The 20313-nt window shown below is 31.2% G+C and overlaps 1 protein-coding gene across 1 annotated transcript in view; it reads left to right on the forward strand.

The window, feature by feature from the left end:
* Nucleotides 1–20313, forward strand: part of LOC132752802 (tyrosine-protein phosphatase 10D-like) — a 90283-nt gene that overhangs the window by 37264 nt on the left and 32706 nt on the right. The window contains exons 9-17 of the mRNA XM_060743188.1: nt 1134–1247; nt 6329–6442; nt 8485–8598; nt 9582–9695; nt 10253–10366; nt 11350–11622; nt 16112–16396; nt 17539–17814; nt 18865–19137. Coding sequence (XP_060599171.1) covers nt 1134–1247; nt 6329–6442; nt 8485–8598; nt 9582–9695; nt 10253–10366; nt 11350–11622; nt 16112–16396; nt 17539–17814; nt 18865–19137 — 1677 coding nt within the window. The remainder of the gene's footprint in view (nt 1–1133; nt 1248–6328; nt 6443–8484; nt 8599–9581; nt 9696–10252; nt 10367–11349; nt 11623–16111; nt 16397–17538; nt 17815–18864; nt 19138–20313) is intronic.

Raw genomic sequence — 20313 nt, forward strand, 5'->3', positions numbered from 1 at the left:
CAATAAATGATAATTGCCATTTACTGGCTGCAACTTTATATTGATATGGCACAGAATGCGGAGGCAGTGGTCGAGCTGCTTGATGACATGCATAGAGGTAAAATATATTAATATCGTACTACAATTCATAAGTAATAGAATAACATTTAATGTTACATATTTTACAAACATTGGATCATGAAATTGGTATAAATATGTACATAAAACGAAGTGTCTCATAAGCCTCGGGCGCTTGCCCTTGAGTAATAATAAGATTAATTAACAAGCTTTTTACATATTTTCAAAAAATAAACATTCACGATAATTAGTGTAATTGTAAAATAAACAGCAAATTTTAAAATTAAAAGAGAAGCATAATTTATCAACATTTTTCATTAATGATTACTAGTCCAAATCTAATCAGGTAAGAGAAGACAGACGAGATGGTGGACCAGAGATGGGCTTTTACGAAGACCACTTCATGTTTAGTATGAGGCTCTCATGGCCGAACTTGTTGAGAATCCAGCGTCCTTCAAGAAACTCACTTTAATCGGACCTGATGCGTCTCGGGGGTCGGACGCGATTAGACCGAATCCTCTCCGCCAAAATTATTGAACTCTGCAATTCGTTTTCTAGGTGTTCTTTTCTTGTGAGTTATTTTGAAAATGAGCATGCAAGAGGTTGTGGACGGATGTATTAAGTCCGTATAGGTCCGTGGCAATTCGTTCTTCTCCTATTATCAATACGTTCTTCTTCGTATCAGACCGTACTTATTCGTACTAACCCGTGCTTATACCGTAGCAGACCGTAGTGTATCCGTAGTGCGTCCGTCCTGATTCGTGTCGCTCCGTATCAAACCGTGTCGGTCCGTAACAATCCGTGTCTCTCCGGGGGCTTTTGGTGGTAAATCCGTCGGACTCCGTACTCATACCGTTGTGTGTCCGTACTTGAACCGTAGCGGACTACGGAATTTCACATTTCCGTAGTAATCCGTGAACGATTAGACCGTAGCTCTTCCGTGGCATTATCCGTGAATATGTGCCTGGGGCATTAAATACAAATTATTTTTGTCCCAATAACAGCGGCGCATGAATGAAATGAAAGTCCTTCCCTCTTTATTACAATATAAATGCAAAAATATTTGTTTGCTTCAGATATTGATGACTGCATAAATGTTACGTGCCAACATGGTGGTACGTGTGAAGATGGTGTCAATAATTACACGTGCCAATGTGCAGAAGGTTTCAATGGGACAGATTGTAGAAATAGTATGTTGATGCTTAAAGTAATGTTTTTATTCAATACATGATTGATACACATGTATGAATAATTAAACAATATCACTTTAAAAATATTACTTTTGTTTCCTATAAATTTTATGTACAAGAAGTTTTGCTATATTTGGCACGAAACCTAGATTTATTATAATAAGCAAACAGAAATGGAGAATGTTTAACATAATTTTTTATTATTATAATTCTATATTTGTACTTATTTTGCCAAAAGGCAAACTGTAATCAAAATGTTATTTCTATTATTATTGTTTACAAGACGTGGTTCTATTTTTCAACAAAATATGACATATTATTATTTATTATATGATCTAAATATAGCTGCAATCTCATTGGCCCAAACAGTAGTCAAGAAAACTTTTTATAAAATCATATTCACTGGGTTGGAATCATATTCACTGGCTGAAATAGATTTTCCAAGTCTAAAAATAGATTGAAACTCATAGTCAATGACCATACACCGTAGACTGTTAATTATGCGTGTTAATTGAAAAATAATTGTTGCGTTTTGTTCTTTATGGCATATTTCTCGATTAAAAAATTATTACTTTACTATTATACTTAAAGCGCAATGATGAGTATAAACTTGAATTACTTTTGTGTGCGCAGCGTTCAAGAAATCGTTGCCATCGCCTCGGTCAATATGTCACCTGCCGGTGAATATCACATCATATTCAATGGCTCACTTGTCAATAATTGTATAATAACAAATACTTAACCTTTTTTAAAAAGAATAAATTTATTTTGGCAATTCATATTAAGAATATTTTGGTTTTCAGATAAATGACGCACATTATTTTGCCGAACAAATAAATGTATGTTTTATTCAGATTATGCAGATGTACAACGTTAGAATGCATGGAGACTATGTTGTCTTGTGATGATAATCAGCATAATACTTGTATATATGATATAATTAACATTTCACTAACTGATATACTGCTTTGTTATAAGATCTAAAAACAGCTGTAATCTCATGGGTTTATATAGCAGTCATTAGAGCAAATTAAGTATCATATTCACTGGGTTTAGTATCATACTCACTGGCTGAATTGGTTTTTTCCAAATCTAAAAATATATCAGGCTCATATTCAATAACCATACAGCGTGCCCAAATTATGTATCATATTCATTGGCTGAACTGGCTGAATTGAATTTCCATATCTAAATATAATCAGAATCGTTTACTTTGACAATATAGCATAGACTATTGACATTCTTCTAATTTCTTCATTTTGTTCTTAATGGCGTATTTTTCTATTCAAATCTATACAATATAAGTTATACTACAATGAGAGGTACATTGATGACTTGTTTTCAATATTAGGCTTTACTTTTTTAATCTTCGGCTGATCATATACTAAAACAATTATTGACCTACGATCCATTGCATAAGATGTGAGATTTTAACCGACAATTTGAATGTTATGATATTGATAGAGGCGATGGCCGTGGTTAATATGACATTTCACCCGTGAATTCACATCATATTCAATACTTTCCTTGTCAGTAATTTTATGATATACTAGAACTGACTTATGAATTTAACATTTACACTTTATGTCCCTATACAGATATCCAGGCCTCCTTCTTACATCGTCTAACTACATACTACATTCAGCTGTATGTTCGACACAATCCTGATTTATATTACTGTGTCGAACATTCGTACTGTTTGATTTTATTAACCTGTCAATTACATACTGTTTATACGGTCAATGCACAGAATATATTAATGTTCGATAAATGTCAGCTAAATTTCGTGAGGAGTACGCAGTAAGATGTGATTAAATTCATCTTGTTCCTCTGAATTAGTTACCCTGACTGTATAGCGCAATAGGGTAAACTACGGGTATATACATGTAACATCTAATGTCCTACGTGTTGTAAGATCGAGACAACGTATGTCCATAATTATTTTCAACATTTTTGAAGTTCTTGTTGTTTATTTCTGTTTTTAATAATTTTGTTTTGCACTTGTTTTGGTAATATATAACATTGTTTAAGAATTAATATTAAAATTCATTCGGATTAAAATCAATAAGTGTCATTTCAGTGCCATAAAATACAATATAAAACGTGACAATTCAGTGTTTCTTCTTTGTTTCATATCGCATAGACACTTTTGCAAACTCTTGACCATTTTCATTAAAATATACTTAAAAATAAAGAAAGAATAAGTCTAAAAAGAATGTCAAAAGAAGGAATCGAACCTCGGACCTCCCATGCATTAGGGAATCACTTAACCGACAGTGCTATTGCGGATGTTACGAGAACCTACATTAAGCTAGTGGGAGTTTTTCAAACGTTAGTGATATACTATATATTAATTCTCGTAAAATAAACGGAAAAAACCGAAGTGGGATCGAATAATTAAATGAGTGCTATAATGTATTCATAATTGACCGGTCAATAAAATCAGACTATACCTTTAATATAAATACTGTGCCTAAAACATGCATATTTTGTGTGAAAATAAAAACACTAGAATTTTTATGTCAATTGGAAGTTTGTCTTATGTCAATCACAGTGTAACTTACACAATAGTGCATGATTAGTAAATTATTTCATCACTGATTAATTTAGGGTCTTTTAAAAATTTACCAAAATCAAATACAAATGGACAAAATAGAACAAATAACTGTTAACTGAACTGTCAATTTAAAATTATCCCTATATCCTTCTAATGGTTGGTAGTCTATTAGAATGATATATTAAAGTTCATCAGAACAATGAGGACAATAATAATTCTTATTATTTTATGCTTTTTCTAAGGATTATTGATTTATCCGTGAACATTATATTTGATAGTTTCACATTGAAAATTATCAAACTATAATTACACTCTTTTCAATGACGAAACTACTTTCTTAAGATTTTTCCCATGTGGTACCTCAATTTTATTTTTGCTGACAATTCTGACAATGTCAGGCTGTTCAGAGAAAAGCAAAGCTGAAATTGATAAATAACTTAAATATCAAAAGTAATAAAAAGAAGAAAACTTACTTCTATTCATTCAAATTACCAATCACCAAATATCGTCTCTTATTTTTTTCATTTTTACAGTCTGAAATATACATTCCTTCCACATGCAAAACTGCTCTTGATGACATGTGGGCATATTTAAGTATATTACGAGCAATAACTGCTGTATGCTTTATGAAAACTTGAAAAGCAATGACAGCCATCAGCCCGAAGAATAAGTAAACAACCCAGCTTTCGTTAGGCAGCCTTTCAACAATTCCAAGTTTCCCAATTTCCTAGTCGCTTTTTGAATGTTTACACTTCTGTCAACACTTATTTATTGTATGTTACAATCTTCAAATAAGTCTTCTTTCTTTAAAATAGGTGAATGACTAGCAAATCCCAATGATATCCCTCTGAATCAAACACAATTATTTTCCTCCCTTGAAATACACAACTTTTAAAAATGGCGACCACTTACATTTAACAAAGCCAGGTCTAATATATATAAATTCGCAGCAAGTAACAGAAATGGATGGATAGTTGGACTTTTTCTCCTACTAGAATTGTTTGTTTTTATTATTAAAACAAGCGAGCATTCATATTTTTTTTTAAAAATAAAATGAATAATATCACCGCCATTTAACGTTGATTGTAGAACTAATTTTTCAGCCCAAGACTTCTTGTATTTAATGAGAAATTCGACTAAATGAGGCTGTCAATGGGGAAAACAGATTTTAATATTAACGTTAATATTAAGGACATTTCATCTTGCACACAAACAAACAAATATCCTCTATATATTTACAAGTAATAACATATTCGACGAACTGATATGATAACAAACAATAATGTTGACTTATCATTTGACCGATGCAAGCTGAAAAACCTACAGGCCCATGTCCTACGTAAAATATGATATAATAATACATAATAATAGTTCAATCTCCGTTGGCTCGAACTACCGATCTCACATTCCCTCCGAGTTCGATCGAACAAAGTTTGACTGTATAAACACAATACCATGTGTCTTATAAAGAATTTACTAATGTAAAAATGACTTTCAAAGATGGTAAAGCAGAAAATTCTTTAAAAGATGAACCATTCAAAGTATCAGTTTTATTTGTGATGACAAAAATATATCCTGTAACTATGCGTCATTATATTTATTTGATTGGCGATATAAGTATTTATCAGGTTCTCCCCATTTTCTTTCTTCTATGTCATTAACTTTAATTTAAACTATTAATTATATTCAACCTGCCTAAAGTCATGCTATTTACCGCCAAATACCTACAAGACACTTCTCCTTACGCCAAGACCCCTACAATTCAGAAACTGAGTCAACTGCAGGTTAAGGGACTATCAGTATGTTAAGGGGCTATCAGTATGGTGACAACTGAACTACACATATCAAGAAGTCTGGATAGGTTGTCCCCTGTTATTTCTGCGTAGCGAAAATGGTAACTGGACTACAACACTGCATGGAGAATAGTCTTTATAAATGAAGTTGACCACAATCCCCGTTTTACAAAAATATGTATATGGACTCAGCATCATTTTGCAACGTTAATAATAAAAATGACTTAATAACAGAATTAATATCCCATTTAACTTTTTAAGGACCTACCCACACTGGCCCCACGCAAAAACACAATTGTTCCGGTTTTAATTAAATTTGGCAAATGAGGCATCCCCTTGTTTAACTTTACAGAAATGTTAACATAAATGGCAAAACATTGTAGCGTGTAAGTGTTAAGGGTTGAAAAAGCATATATTCGGACTCCAGTCTCACTAGGTGTTTCCAGTACAATGGTATAATAAAAAGTACAACACGGAATTAAATTGACCGATGACATCGGCGACATATAACTACATGGTTCTGCTACGATTGCTCCACCGCTTCTGTCAATATAATGGCCCATCGCTTCTGAAGAACTATGACCAGTGTGATACCTGTTAAAATTATTCATCCCTGTTGAAGTTATTTAAGCTAAAACCAACCCCAACAAATTTCTTTGTCCTTTCTCAATCCCACGCATATAGGAAATGAAGGTCCTACCCTCTTTTTAGGACATGTCTGTTTGCTTCAGATATTGATGACTGCAAGGATGTTACGTGTCAACATGGTGGTACGTGTGTAGATGGTGTCAACAATTACACGTGCAAGTGTACACTAGGCTATGATGGACGGAATTGTGAACATAGTGAGTTTATGTTTAAGTAAAGGTTATATTCATATTTCAAAATAATAAAAACAATCTGAGCTGGAAAACACTTGTATTTTATAATACGTAAAATTTCAAGAAGTTTTGCTAGTTTTGGTGTAGTATGTTAGTGCTTAAAGTAATAGTTTTATTCAAGACATATATAAGTTGCAGACTTTAACAATATCAGTTTAAAAATATTACATTTGTATAACTAAAACGTTTATGTAAATGAAGTTTAATTTTTATTTTTGGCATATAAACCTAGATTTATTACAAACTCAGAAAACAGAAAAGGAAATCATATAAAGTTAATTATCATATTTCTATTTAGGTAACTATTTTGCCCACTGCGTTGTGTAATCAATAGGTTATTTTCATTATTATTGTTTACAAGTTGCATTTCCATTTTACAATGACATTTTATATATGTATAACAAATACGTATATCAATACAGATACTTAAGAAAAAAATCCCAATTCACATTTAAGATATTGGTCTTGTTATTCGATAGCATTCCAAAAGTATTTCCGGTATTTTGTAATATCAAATAACAGAGTCAATGCTGTGTACTGGTCATTTGAATCATACAAGAATGTAAAACCTGGTAAAAACATACATATCTTATTAATTTATTATGCTCCCCGAAAAATTTCCGGGGGAGCATATAGTCGTCGGGTTGTCCGTCCGTCCGTCCGTACGTCCCGAATTCGTGTCCGGCCCATAACTTTGTTATTTGAAGTCGGTTTTTAAAATATTTCACAGAAATGATCACCATATTGAGACGACGTGTCGCGCGCAACATTTGGGTCGCTACCTTGAAGGTCAAGGTTACAGCATGACCTTGCAGCAAAATCGTGTCCGGCCCATTACTTTGTTATTTGAAGTCGGATTTTAAAACTTTTTCACAGAAATGATCACCATATTGAGACGACGTGTCGCACGCAACATTTGGGTCGCTACCTTGAAGGTCAAGGTCACAGCATGACCTTGCAGCAAAATCGTGTCCGGTCCATAACTTTGTTATTTGAAGTCGGATTTTAAAAATATTTCACAGAAATGATCACCATATTGAGACGATGTGTTGCGCGCAACATCTGGGTCGCCTCCTTGAAGTTCAAGGTCACAGCATGACCTTGCAGCAAAATCGTGTCCGGCCCATAACTTCGCTATTTGAAGTTGGATTCAAAAAGTATTTCACAGAAATGATCATCATATTAAGATGACGTGTCACGCACAACATTTGGATCGCTGCCTTGAAGGTCAGAGCATGACCTTGCAGCAAAATCGTGAACGGCCCGTAAATTCCTTATTTGAAGTCAGATTACCTTATTAAAATCGCGTGTCGCGCGCAACATTTGGCTCGCTACCTTGAAGGTCAAGGTCACAGCATGACCTTGCAGCAAAATCGTGTCTGGCACATAACTTTATTATTTGAAGTCGGAATTTACAACTATTTCACAGAAATGATCACCACAATGAGACATTGTGTCGCGCGCAACATTTGGGTCGCTACCTTGAAGGTCAAGGTCACGGCATGACCTTGCAGCAAAATCGTGTCCGGCCCATAACTTTGTTACTGGAAGTCGGATTTAACAACTATTTCACAGAGATGATCACCATATTGAATCGACGTGCCGCATGCAACATTTGGGTCCCTACCTTGAAGGTCAAGGTCACAGCATGACCTTGCAGCAAAATCATGTCCGGCGCATTACTTCGTTATTTGAAGTCGGATTTTACAACTATTTCACAAAAATGATCACCATATTGAGACAATGTGTTGTGCACAATATTTGGGTTGTTTTTACACTTTGAACTTTGTCTGTGGCATAACTCTGACACAACAAGATGTATACCTCCCTGTGTCCAAAACCTATTCGGGGAGCATCATCCGGTTCAACCGGCTCTTGTTTGTACAAATACTAACCATTTAATTTAAACTTTATTTGCGTTTTTCGTATTCATGGCTCAACCGTGCGGAATTCAAGCCCACCTCTGTGAATAAACGTATAAATACAATACACTTTGAATGTTTCAGATATTGATGACTGCATAAATGTTACGTGTCAGAATGGTGGTACGTGTAAAGATGGTGTCAATAATCACACGTGCAAATGTGCAGAAGGTTATGATGGTCTAGATTGTGGAAATAGTAAGTTGATATTTAAAATAAATGTCTTAATCATAAATTAAAGGACAGAGTAGGCAACCTAAGCTGAAACAAATAAAACTTCTGTTACATTATTCATTTATTTAAATTATTGATTGATCACTTTAGAAATTCAAATCATTTATTTTTGTTTTAAAGAAATGCTTTACAAAATGACAAATGAAGAAACGAGTTGACATGTTGCAGACTTGGTTCTTTATTTTTAGAAATTGAAACAGGCAGATAAACATACTTGATTATTACAGATAAGTAAACTCTTGGACAAAGCTGATCAAATGCCATGAAAAATTATAAATGTAGGAAGATAATGTTATATGATTATAACCACCGTGATATGCATTAGTTATTTAAAAAGAATGCTGATGTATGTTCTCATTTTATATGTACCTTGCATAAATGTGTGTTATATTTCAAGTTCTTTTTTGTACATGTTTCGTATGCATTGCCATAGGCAAGGTTTTGCCGATTTGCAAATGAAATTTAATTTTGAAATTACTTATTCATTTCTTAGCAATTTAATGTAGGCATTTCAGTATTTAATTTCGCATCAAACAAAACGGGATAATCCCATCTGTTATATACGGTGTCCTATTTCGTCCACAATATTTCGCCAGTAAACACGCGATAATTATCGTCTCTAAAGTGCAAAATTTAGTACTAAATTTCGCATTATTAAATTTGCTAGTCTCTCAAGCGATAATTAACGCCTTTTCTGTAGACCAGGGACATTTAAACTACTGGGATCCTTCATATTGAACTTTTCCAATTTCGCTTTTACATGTTTCCTGTTCGTTCTCAAAAAGAGCGCTCAAGAGACTAGCGAAATTTTAGACATGCGGAATTCTGAACTAAATTTCGCCCTTTTGTGGCGATAATTATCGCGTGTTACTAGCGAAATTTTGTGGACGAAAAAAGACACCGTAGTTATATGTATAATAAATACAATACACATTTGAATGTTTCAGATATTGATGACTGCATAAATGTTACGTGTCAGAATGGTGGTACGTGTGAAGATGGTGTAAACAGTCACATGTGTTATTGTACAGCAGGTTATGATGGAGAAGATTGTGAACATGGTAAGTTCACATTTATTGTCTATAAAAAAGTACGTCTATAATGAAATGATAATTCTATTCGATTGAACATTCACAAGCAATTTGAGATTTTAATTATTGTTTAGTTTTACTTTGCGTTAATTCAAGATAATCTGAGTATTACTTCCGGTTGATTGTACAGTTAATTAACAATACACGTGCAAGTATACTAAGGGGCTTTAAAGGAAAAAGTCAAATATAGTGACTATGATTTATTTTTACTTGTTATCAATAGAAAACTTTAAAAAAGCTTTCTTTACCATACCTATACGAGTACATGAAGGTTAGCCCCTTGCGAGGACTTGGTTCTTGTTCGAATTTCAAGATGCTAACTGTTTGTTTATTTTTTGTTATCTTGCTAATTACCTTTAGGTCGGCCAGATTCATTTTCGTGGACATGGAATATCACGTTTCTCTTGTTCTATTTAATGTAAGGGAATAAAGTTTAATCAATGTTTTATGTATATATTAAATCTAACCATTGTTAGAGTCGAACCAACGACCAGATACTCTCATATTTCAATATTCAATCATTTCAGATATAGACGAGTGCGAGGATATAACATGTGAACATGGAGGCACTTGTGATGATGGAACTAACGCATATACATGTAATTGCATAAAAGGATATAATGGTGAACACTGTGAAATAGGTAAGCGTATAAATTATCAGAGTATTTATGGGTTTTTTAATGAAAATGTAAAAATTACTTCAGTAAAGTATTTGTTTGGTAATTTTCTGGAAGTCAAAACAATTGTTGGGTTCTTTGTTTTTTAATAAAATCATCAACAATTGGTAACTCCAAAGTTGACTAATAATGAATACCTAGAAATATAATACCAGAGAGTGAATATCCCAATGAAATGTCTTTCATAGTGCAATATATTTACACTGCTTTTTCCTAAATGTCGTTGCAAACTGACAATTATATTCAGCGGGCATAAAAAGTAGCATAACTTATTTTTTATTTAGTTTCGTTTATGTCCAGGTAAATTAAAAACCCATCAAATCAAATTAAGGGTTTAATTTACGATTGAGAAGTCTTAACTCTCGTACAACTAGTTCAATATTGAACTCGCCAAGGCTCGTTTTCGACAGAACCACTTATCATAGGAATGTTATTTATTCTGTTAATTTATCATTTTGTGCTTCACTGAATAAAACTTATTGAAAATAATCTGAAAAATAATTGAAATATTTCATCTGACGGTATGAAAACAAGCATTACGCTTTGTATTTAAGTCAATTGTTTTCAATTATATTTGATATGATTTGGCCAACATGTATGTGTATATAACACTTCAGTTCTGTTGTGTTTTTTTTTTCAAATTGGTTGCGCCAACCAAATGCTGTTCATCGCTGTTTTTGTTGTCCGGAGCACATCTGTAGTTGAAAGCTATTTTAAATTCTGTCGAGCTGAAGTGATAATAGAAAAACTTATGTTTCATATTTTCAATTGGGTTGTAATTTTGTTCAATTTTTAATACTTCATTCATTTTTTTCTCGTGATATAGTGTTAAATTGCAAAATATTTATTTGAAATAGAAGTACAGGGATAAATAGTAGAATATACTAAAACGAATCATGTCAATTTCAGTTCTAAACTTGACGATAGTTTTTTCAATTACTTTACAGCTCCAAGTATTCCAGAAGACCTTACAATAACGATTTACAATGACTCAATATTTGAAACCACAGTTATAGTGAGCTGGTCTATGACTAATAGTTCATCTGTGTATATAACAGTCAAATCGCCTGATGGAAATTATCGGAATTTCAGTATAGAAGATAAAAGACCATTTAAGTTAATTAAGAATTTAAAATCTGGCACACGTTACTACGGATGCTTGTATATCAGAAGATATGATGCTATAAGCGACGACTGTAGAACATTCAATTTCACTACACGTAAGTTATCATTTATTTCATTTTTTAGAATAACGTGTATGTAAGTCTTTGAGATAATTACAATTATTTATTGACTCATAAGATATGAAATCCGTTGTAGTATTATAAAAAAGAAACATTTTATTCGTGCATTAATTCAAATTGTTTTAAGTCTGTTTTAAGTCGTGTGCCTGTCATCATGTTTTAAACAAAATGAAATATCATGCAGTCAAAAGACGCATTAATAAAGAGTTACATTACAAAACATTTGTCATGACATCATTTCTGCTTTGAATGCAACCGACATATGATTCTGCATTGATATAAGATAAATAAAAAACTACCGTAATATTTTCGAACCCTGATTGTTACTGAATTGTACGGTTACATCATCTTTTAAGAATTTTAATTAAATATTATTTTGATAAAACACAAAAAAGATATAAATTTGTACAGATTATTATTTTAAGCTTGTTCATCTAATTAGTTTAAAGGTAACAGTTTCATATATATTTTTGAAAAAGCAGAGAGATTAGGAAATAAGCATTGTAGTTTTAATGCATGATTCTTCTGGAATTGTGTACATATCGAGTCTGTCATCGGAATGGCAATTTAAAATTTCATTTTTTTAAATGTATTTTTTTATGAAATCTGAGACAATTACTTCAAATCTTTTTCTTTTATATTTATACTGTATATATACTTGCAGAAATGCATTTTAATAACTGTGCGAACACTTAAAAAGCTAAAAATCGAAACAAAAAGCATTATCTTATAGATGTTTTTTGTGTTTGATTTTGAGTATTTACAAGTATGAATAAACTTATATTTCATTAAAATATTTCTTAAACATTGAACTCCTTAAGTGTAGTAGAGCTTAAGAAGGGATATATGGAAGTCATTTTTATTATTTTTTGGTTATGTGAAAAATACAACATCAAGATAGTATCAGAAATCTATGGAATAATTGTACACTTATTATGAAAAGCATGTTACCTAGGAACATTTGTTAAATTACATGCGCACGAGAATCAGGTTCTAAAAGTCCGAGATGACCGGAATAAATGGTATTACCACTTTCTGGCCGTCTGTAACGTGAATACACTTTTTGACAGATAAAATAAATATATAAGAAAGAGTTCACTTAACCCTTTCACTGCCATAGGGACGGCTTATGCCGTCCCTGTTATTTCGGCGTATTTACCATATGGACGGCTTTAGCCGTTTCTATAATAATAATAGTAATAATAATAAATTAATAATAATAATAATAATAATAATAATAAAATAAAGAAAAATTATACCATCGACAATAATTATTATTATACTCACAGATTTGGAAACATATATAATTGTTATAATACTAATAATAAATAATAATTATTATATTAATTAATAATATAGTATTTTCTTAGAAAAACCTCTGGCAAATAGGTGATCAATAAAACAATAACCCAAAGGGTTAAATTCTAATAATAAAATCAAGCTATATTTGTTGCTATAAACCCAACTTTTACTTTCCAGTTATAATGTTTTTGTAAGTTCCTTTATATATGGCATACTATCTCCAGGAATTAAGATTTTATAATAAGTAACATAAAATTTAAACTTTGAAATTGTTCATATAATATAGGTTATACTTGATATATGCCTGTAAGGTAAGACTTTTGTCTGACTTGAATGATTTGAGAATATTCAGCAAGTCTTTCATTGACTTCTGGTTTTCTTAAGATATGGACCATTGCCTTTAATCATCTCTTTTATTTTGATTATGAATGACATTTCAATTAACGTATCATTCACTGCTTTTGATGTAATTTAGATTATTAGATTCTTTTTCAAAATAGTTTATCTCGTCAGTCACTGCATCTTTCCTTAAACTGCAAAAAATATAAGAAAACTTAAGATAACATAAGTCAAATTTTACTTACTAACTTCTATAATTTATTATCAACTTGTAATGATGAAACTCGAAAATTATCTACATATATTTATTATCTTATAGAATATATTAGAAGTTAGTAGACAATGTCATAAATACTGCTATTATATTGAAGTTAGTAGACGATGTCATAAATACTGCTATTATATTGAAGTTAATAGGCAATGTCATAAATACTTCTATTTTATTGAAGTAAGTAGACAATGTCATAAATACTGCTATTATATTGAAGTTAGTTGACAATGTCATAATATATGAATCTTACACCGGCTGCCGGTACATCCCGGAATATCTAGCTCGAGGGTAACTGTTTACGGCGGTAACGAGGCTCTGCCGAGTTTCCGCTAAACAGTTTTCCGAGAGCTAAATATTCCCGTCAGTATATACCGACAGCTGGTGTTTGATTCTTTTTCTTGCATATTACATATCAATTATTTTCAGAACAGAAATTACGAAAACTGATATTGTCTTTACGCACTTTTTTCTTATAAAAGCGTATGAACTTTACAACTTCATTCATAACGGTTAAGTGACGTCATCCTAAGAGCGCAATTCATCATAAAAGGCGCGCGGCAATGACGTCAATTAATGCACGCGACTTATCTTACATGAGGGGTGTAAGACAAGGTTTTCTAGCACCGGTGTAAACGGTAAATAATCCTGTCTGACATGCAAGAAAATGTTAATAGACAATTTTATAAGTACTGCTATTATATCGAAGTTAGTAGACAACTTTATAAATACTGCTATTATATTGAAGTTAGTAGACAATGTCATAAATACTGCAATCTTTGCAATATTTATGGCACAACTTGGATCAATGCTTAATTAAATTCAGATGGCATTTTGTTATTTTTCCATAGACCTGAATTATTAGAAATGCTTAAAGTTGAGTTTTTGTGCTAAAGGATAGATTTTTGTAGGAGAATGAAATGAATAAAATGATCATGTTATATATGAGTAGGCGAGATTTTTTTCATATTGCCGTCGAAGAGAATAACTCACATTTTCAATGAAAGTTTCTGCTGATCACAGGAGTGCTCTATACTTTTTAAATAATATTATCCATGTGACAAAATTATTCAACCGACTTTTTTAAATATCACATTTTCATACAATCACCTAATGCCCCATTCAATCTTATGGGGGTTCACTACACTCCTTTCAGCCAATCGCTTGTCATGTTACAAAACGATAATCTGACCTTAAATGAACTAACAACTGTGCCAAGTTTTATGCTTTTTCTAGAGGGGTGCATATTTCGCCCTATATTTTGGACTGATTTCGTGGGTATTTTTCATATTTTGCAACAATCTGTCTGTAACTTGTAAAACAATTATGTTACTTCACTAAATAAATGATTGATAAATATTTAGAACTTCATTGATGGACAGATATGTATCAAGTAATAATAAGGTGTTATATTCGTAAAATCGTCAACGTTCTTATTTTGATGTATGCGTAATGTCATCCTCTATCATGGATTATTCAACTTGGATAAAGCAAATAACTTTTTAAAACTGTTTATCATTTACACGAGAGTTATTTTTGGAAACTAATTGGCCAGACAAAAGGACAGGGGATTAGGGCATGTACTTGTCGCCAAAATGTAACAGTAGTTTTCGTTCTATTGATCATGTTACCAAAAATAAATGTTAACTTGATGCATATTTAAAATGGTCATAAAATAAATTGAAAGAAATTTGATACTGATAATAGAGAAACTTAAAGAATGGACCAGCGTTTTAAGTAACTCGGGGTAACTTGGTTACTGAAATAACTATCAGGAAAGTGTTATCGGTCAGTTGCATAATCGATAACATTATTTTTGTAATAATGTTTTTGAAACATGATAATTTTCTCCCAACAGTTTAAAGGCTAGTGAAGCCTCAGAAATGATTATTTTTCTATTTTCAGAAACGGCCGACATGTGTATAAATATATTTTAAGCATTTCATATGCTATTATCTTAAGAAAAAAAGCTGCACAGTGTGAAATGATATGTGATAAAGATGGAAAAAATTAACAAACAGTAATTTCATTTCCATACAAAGTACTAAATCACTGTAACTGCAGCAAGAGAATCAAAAGATATCTAAGTTGTATCAAAAATGTCAATAAGCTTTGAAAACTGTTACTTGACATCAAAATTAAAAGCTGTTAAAACAGCATTTAAGGCTTAATGGACCTTTATATGAGTGTGCTTAAGAATCAACACAATTCTCAAGAACTTAAACAACGTTAACTTCTTATCCCTTAGGAATCCTTACTACGAATATATAGTTATGTACTTAAAATTCTCATAATGTTATGTTCATCATAAGTTTATGCGGATATTTTCTAACATATTTCACTTCCTATTACTCTTCCATTTTTCTATTGCTCGAAAATTGTTCAATATTGGTCAATCAGTTTTTATCAAATATAAAATGATAACAGGCATATTGAGATTCTCTAAATAAACTATATTAGAAATTGCAGTATTTAGATTAGGTAATTGATTTATATGTTAACAATCAGCATACAACATGACTCTCTAAATTATTTAAAGAATTTCTACATTTCCAGGACCAGCTAATCAAATCGTCCTTCAAATTAACAAATTGGACGAGACAAGCATTGAGGTAGAATGGAGTGTAAAAAACAAGAACGCAACTGAAAACATATCAATCGCCATATCAAAAGCCGGCAAAAATGCCAATGTTACTGAGGATATTATATCAAGAAATGGATTATTAACTGGTTTATATTCTTTTGATGGGTTAGATGCTGGAACTCTATACAATATCTCGGCATATGCTGTAATTGGTTATCTGAAAAGTGAAAAACCAACATTTGTTTTAAATTATACAAGTAAGTATAAAAATTACGAGAACATTATTTGAATTCGTACCTCCCTCCGATATTAATCTTTTGATTCGAGTGTCATATTATTATGTAAAGCGGAATATGAGTGTAAATGAACCTAGTATTCAAATTTTATCAGGTAAGCGCGAAAATAAGTTATTTAAGATATGGACGTCGTTTTGAAATATAATCATATTATGTCGTAAAATAACGACATTTGGATATTATTTAAGAGTACATGTATTTAACTACATGTATTACAATTTAAGAATTCAAGTGTGTGAAACTGTGCATGTGTATTTTGGTGATGTTAATTGTGCGATATATATATACATTTTGAAAAATAAATGTGTAGGAAAAATGGCGAATCTCATAAAAGGGAGTAATAACATGCATTTCTCTTAAATGATACATGAATCTTGACATACATCTGTATTTTACAAAATGTCTACCTGTCCTTATTCCGCAATACACCTGTGCATAATGATGACATTTAACATCCACCATGCCTGCCCTCATCATTATATTTAAGACTAATAATGAGTAAAAACTAAAATACTGGTCTGTATTTTGGCACTAGTGGTTATTCCTCAGATATGAATGGCAATGATTAATAATCACTCAGATTGACTTTAATGACATAACTATTCATTGTAATAAATATTTTTTCATATATATTTATGTATCAAACCTAGAAGAAAGGCTATTGAACATTCATTTAACAATGCATATTTCACACTGCAAAGGGTCATTACTCTCAAATTCTCTAGAAGACTTTATGATACTGTTATATATACAGTGCACTTATAAAATATAACTCGAAATGGTCTTTTTTCTTTAAAAGATGCCCTTTAAAAAAAAAAGTGACGACGGACATCGCCATTTCAATGTCACTAATATTTGTTTTGACGTACGTGTATAACAAAAAACTTCTCGATGCAAACATATTCAAAGTTTCTTTTAGTTGATATTATTACATCGTGAACCAGCATTTGAATATAAGTTATACCAAATATCTAGAATCGTGTACAAAAAAAATCATAAAATATGTGTACATGTCAACTGATAAGAATGCCATCTCACACATCTGGATAGTAAAGAAACATGAACTATTTGATGCTATATAATTACATGTTTATTTTTTTCAGGGCCGCTGGCAACAAGAATTATCGAAGAAACTAAATTTGATAACCGTTTTAAATTTACCCTGGATACCTCCATGTATTTCAATGTAGTAAGAATAAATGTTTCAAGCGCAAATGAAACAAATCGTATCTTAACGCGGCCAGTGAATGAAACTGGTTGCATCGAAATTTATAATTTGACAGCAGGAACTGAATATGAATTGAACATTGTTACAATCATATCGACTTCTACATATGACATTGAGAGCAACAATTTCACAGAAAATATAACATTTACAAGTAAGTCATTTGGCTTTTGCATTACAATGATAATATATACATACGAACATGTACATAAGATCCGAGAAAAAAAAAACATTCTAAAAATAGATAGAAGATTAAGTATATTAGGTAAATAAAAGTATGTAAATCAACATATGTAAGAAACCTAGCTTTTTACATCTTATTCAACCTTTGTGCATTCAACTTTTTACTAAAATGCTAACATTTTTCTTTAACTGTATAGAGAAAATAAGGGCTAGAATGACAATCAATAATACTAAGCGCATTTTGTTAACAACGTTCATCACATTGTATTACTACCACATTGCATCCATTATAATAAAATATTTTCTATATTTAATGTTTGCTTCAACATCATTCTTATACAAATATTCTATCCTGGCACAGACGTAAACAGTCATTTGATTTTTTTTTCTTTTTTCTAAAGGTATTCATTTGAAATAGTTAAGCTTGTCAATGTAGCTTTATATTAAATTAATCATTTGTTTCGCTACAAACGTACTTTGAGGGTTTGAGGGGTTTACTTATTAAAATGATCGAACTCTGCACTTTAATCCGTAAAACAATAAAATAATTAAAAAGTAATGAGAAAAACCTAGATACTGTATTTTGTATTGTTTGTCTGCCTGACGCATATCAGAAAAAGTAACGTGTAAAATTCATTATACTTTAATATATATATGTAATTACAATTATTATCTATACCGTTTCTATCTCGAACTCTATTGAATTCACTAGCACGTTTAAAGGCGCTTAACAAACAATGTGTAGCAATTTTGTCCATTTCATTTTTAATTAATATCAATTAAAACACACATGGGAACGGGTAAGTACATTTTAAATAAATAATAAAACAATTAGATTATCTTTAAGCAGCCTTTCAAAGCAACTAAATTGTATTGCATTTAATTAGTATTTAGTCCGTATAAAATGAAAAATAAATGAATGTTTAATACGTAATAATATCTTTTGAATGTTTCAGTGAAAGATATAATTGTATTTATAATAAATTAACTTGATATGTAAGTTCAACAAAAACTTTTTCAGGGCCTGCTCTACCTGAACACGTCGATTTTCCACTTTATGCGCTGCACGAAAGAAGCTTTACTGCTAAAATCAACCCACCAATGTATGGTAAATATGATGACTTCTGTGTACATCTCATTGAATCAAATTTGGATAACTGTACTCTTGATGATTCATTAGAAGTGTCCTTTGATGATTTAGAACCAGGAAAAAGATACGAAATTTCGATAAATACACGTTGGAAAGGCTTTAACAGTTCCACCGAGAAAAATCTTACTGGATCAATCTATACACGTAAGTTACACAATATAAACATAAAGCTACTACGTTTTAACACTGTAAAATTTGTTTTAAAAATGCTTTTTTCGTTTATGTACAAGGGGTATGTCATAAAGATTTTGTATATAATATATAAAATACAATATTCAAATGTATAAGGTTTTATTTGAAAAGAATGAAGATCAACAAGTCTTAAGTTATTTATAAATAATTATATCACGCTTCGCATATAACATGATTATTATCAGTCCTCTATATATTATCCTTAGAAGACGATAAATTGTTTAAATTTCTTCGGCATGAGTCAAGTAAAAATCTTACACATTTTCTCCCTTTACACCCGCTTGATTTTCTGTTATGACAATTGTGATACACTCTACAGAACAACATTTTGTTCATCTGCACTGTTGAAATAAATATTTAGGGAACAATTGAATATGAAGGATTATGAATTGCCAAATGAAATATTTGGAAAATTATCCACAATGATATTTGATGATGTGTCAATAAATTGTGAAATAGTCAATACAATATTTGATGAATTTTCAGATAATACATTCAAGAAGTATCGATATATATTACACATTATTATATAATCTATAAATAGCTTTAAAATGTCGTTCCCTGATTGGTTAACAAGCACTTCAAAAATAACAGGTCAATATCAGAGTATATTCACTGTTTTTTTCTCTCCAAAAATAGATTTTCAAAGTATATTCATCGGTTTTTCTTCTTAAAATAGATTTTCTGGAATTCCCCGAAAGACGAGAGACTATGACGTGACGTCACGCCAAGTTTGTTGTTATAATTATATTATTCTGGAAAAAAATGTTGCATGACTCTCTAAATAAGAGTCAAATTAGTCTATTTTAGTTACCGGTTCTACATTTTTAAGAACACTAAGTATAAGCTTGCTCATTATAATGCGCTCATTTAAAAGATAAGGCCAATTTATGGAAAAATTAGACTTACTGAAAAATGGCGATTTTCGCCGTAGGCAATGGCAGATTTAATAAGCCATATAAAAGCTATGTATAAATTATATAATAAAACAGATATGTACTTTTTAGCTGGTCTATTGCCTCGGTCAATATTAATTTTTTCAGTACATATCACAACATATTCACCAGCTAAAAAAGTCCATTTTTGTGTAATAGTTTAAATTTAAATAAATTCCATTTTTGATGATAT

Source organism: Ruditapes philippinarum, unplaced genomic scaffold (genome assembly GCF_026571515.1).
Source record: "Ruditapes philippinarum isolate M1 unplaced genomic scaffold, ASM2657151v2 ctg395_1_1_1_1, whole genome shotgun sequence".
Taxonomy (NCBI): Eukaryota; Metazoa; Mollusca; class Bivalvia; order Venerida; family Veneridae; genus Ruditapes; species Ruditapes philippinarum.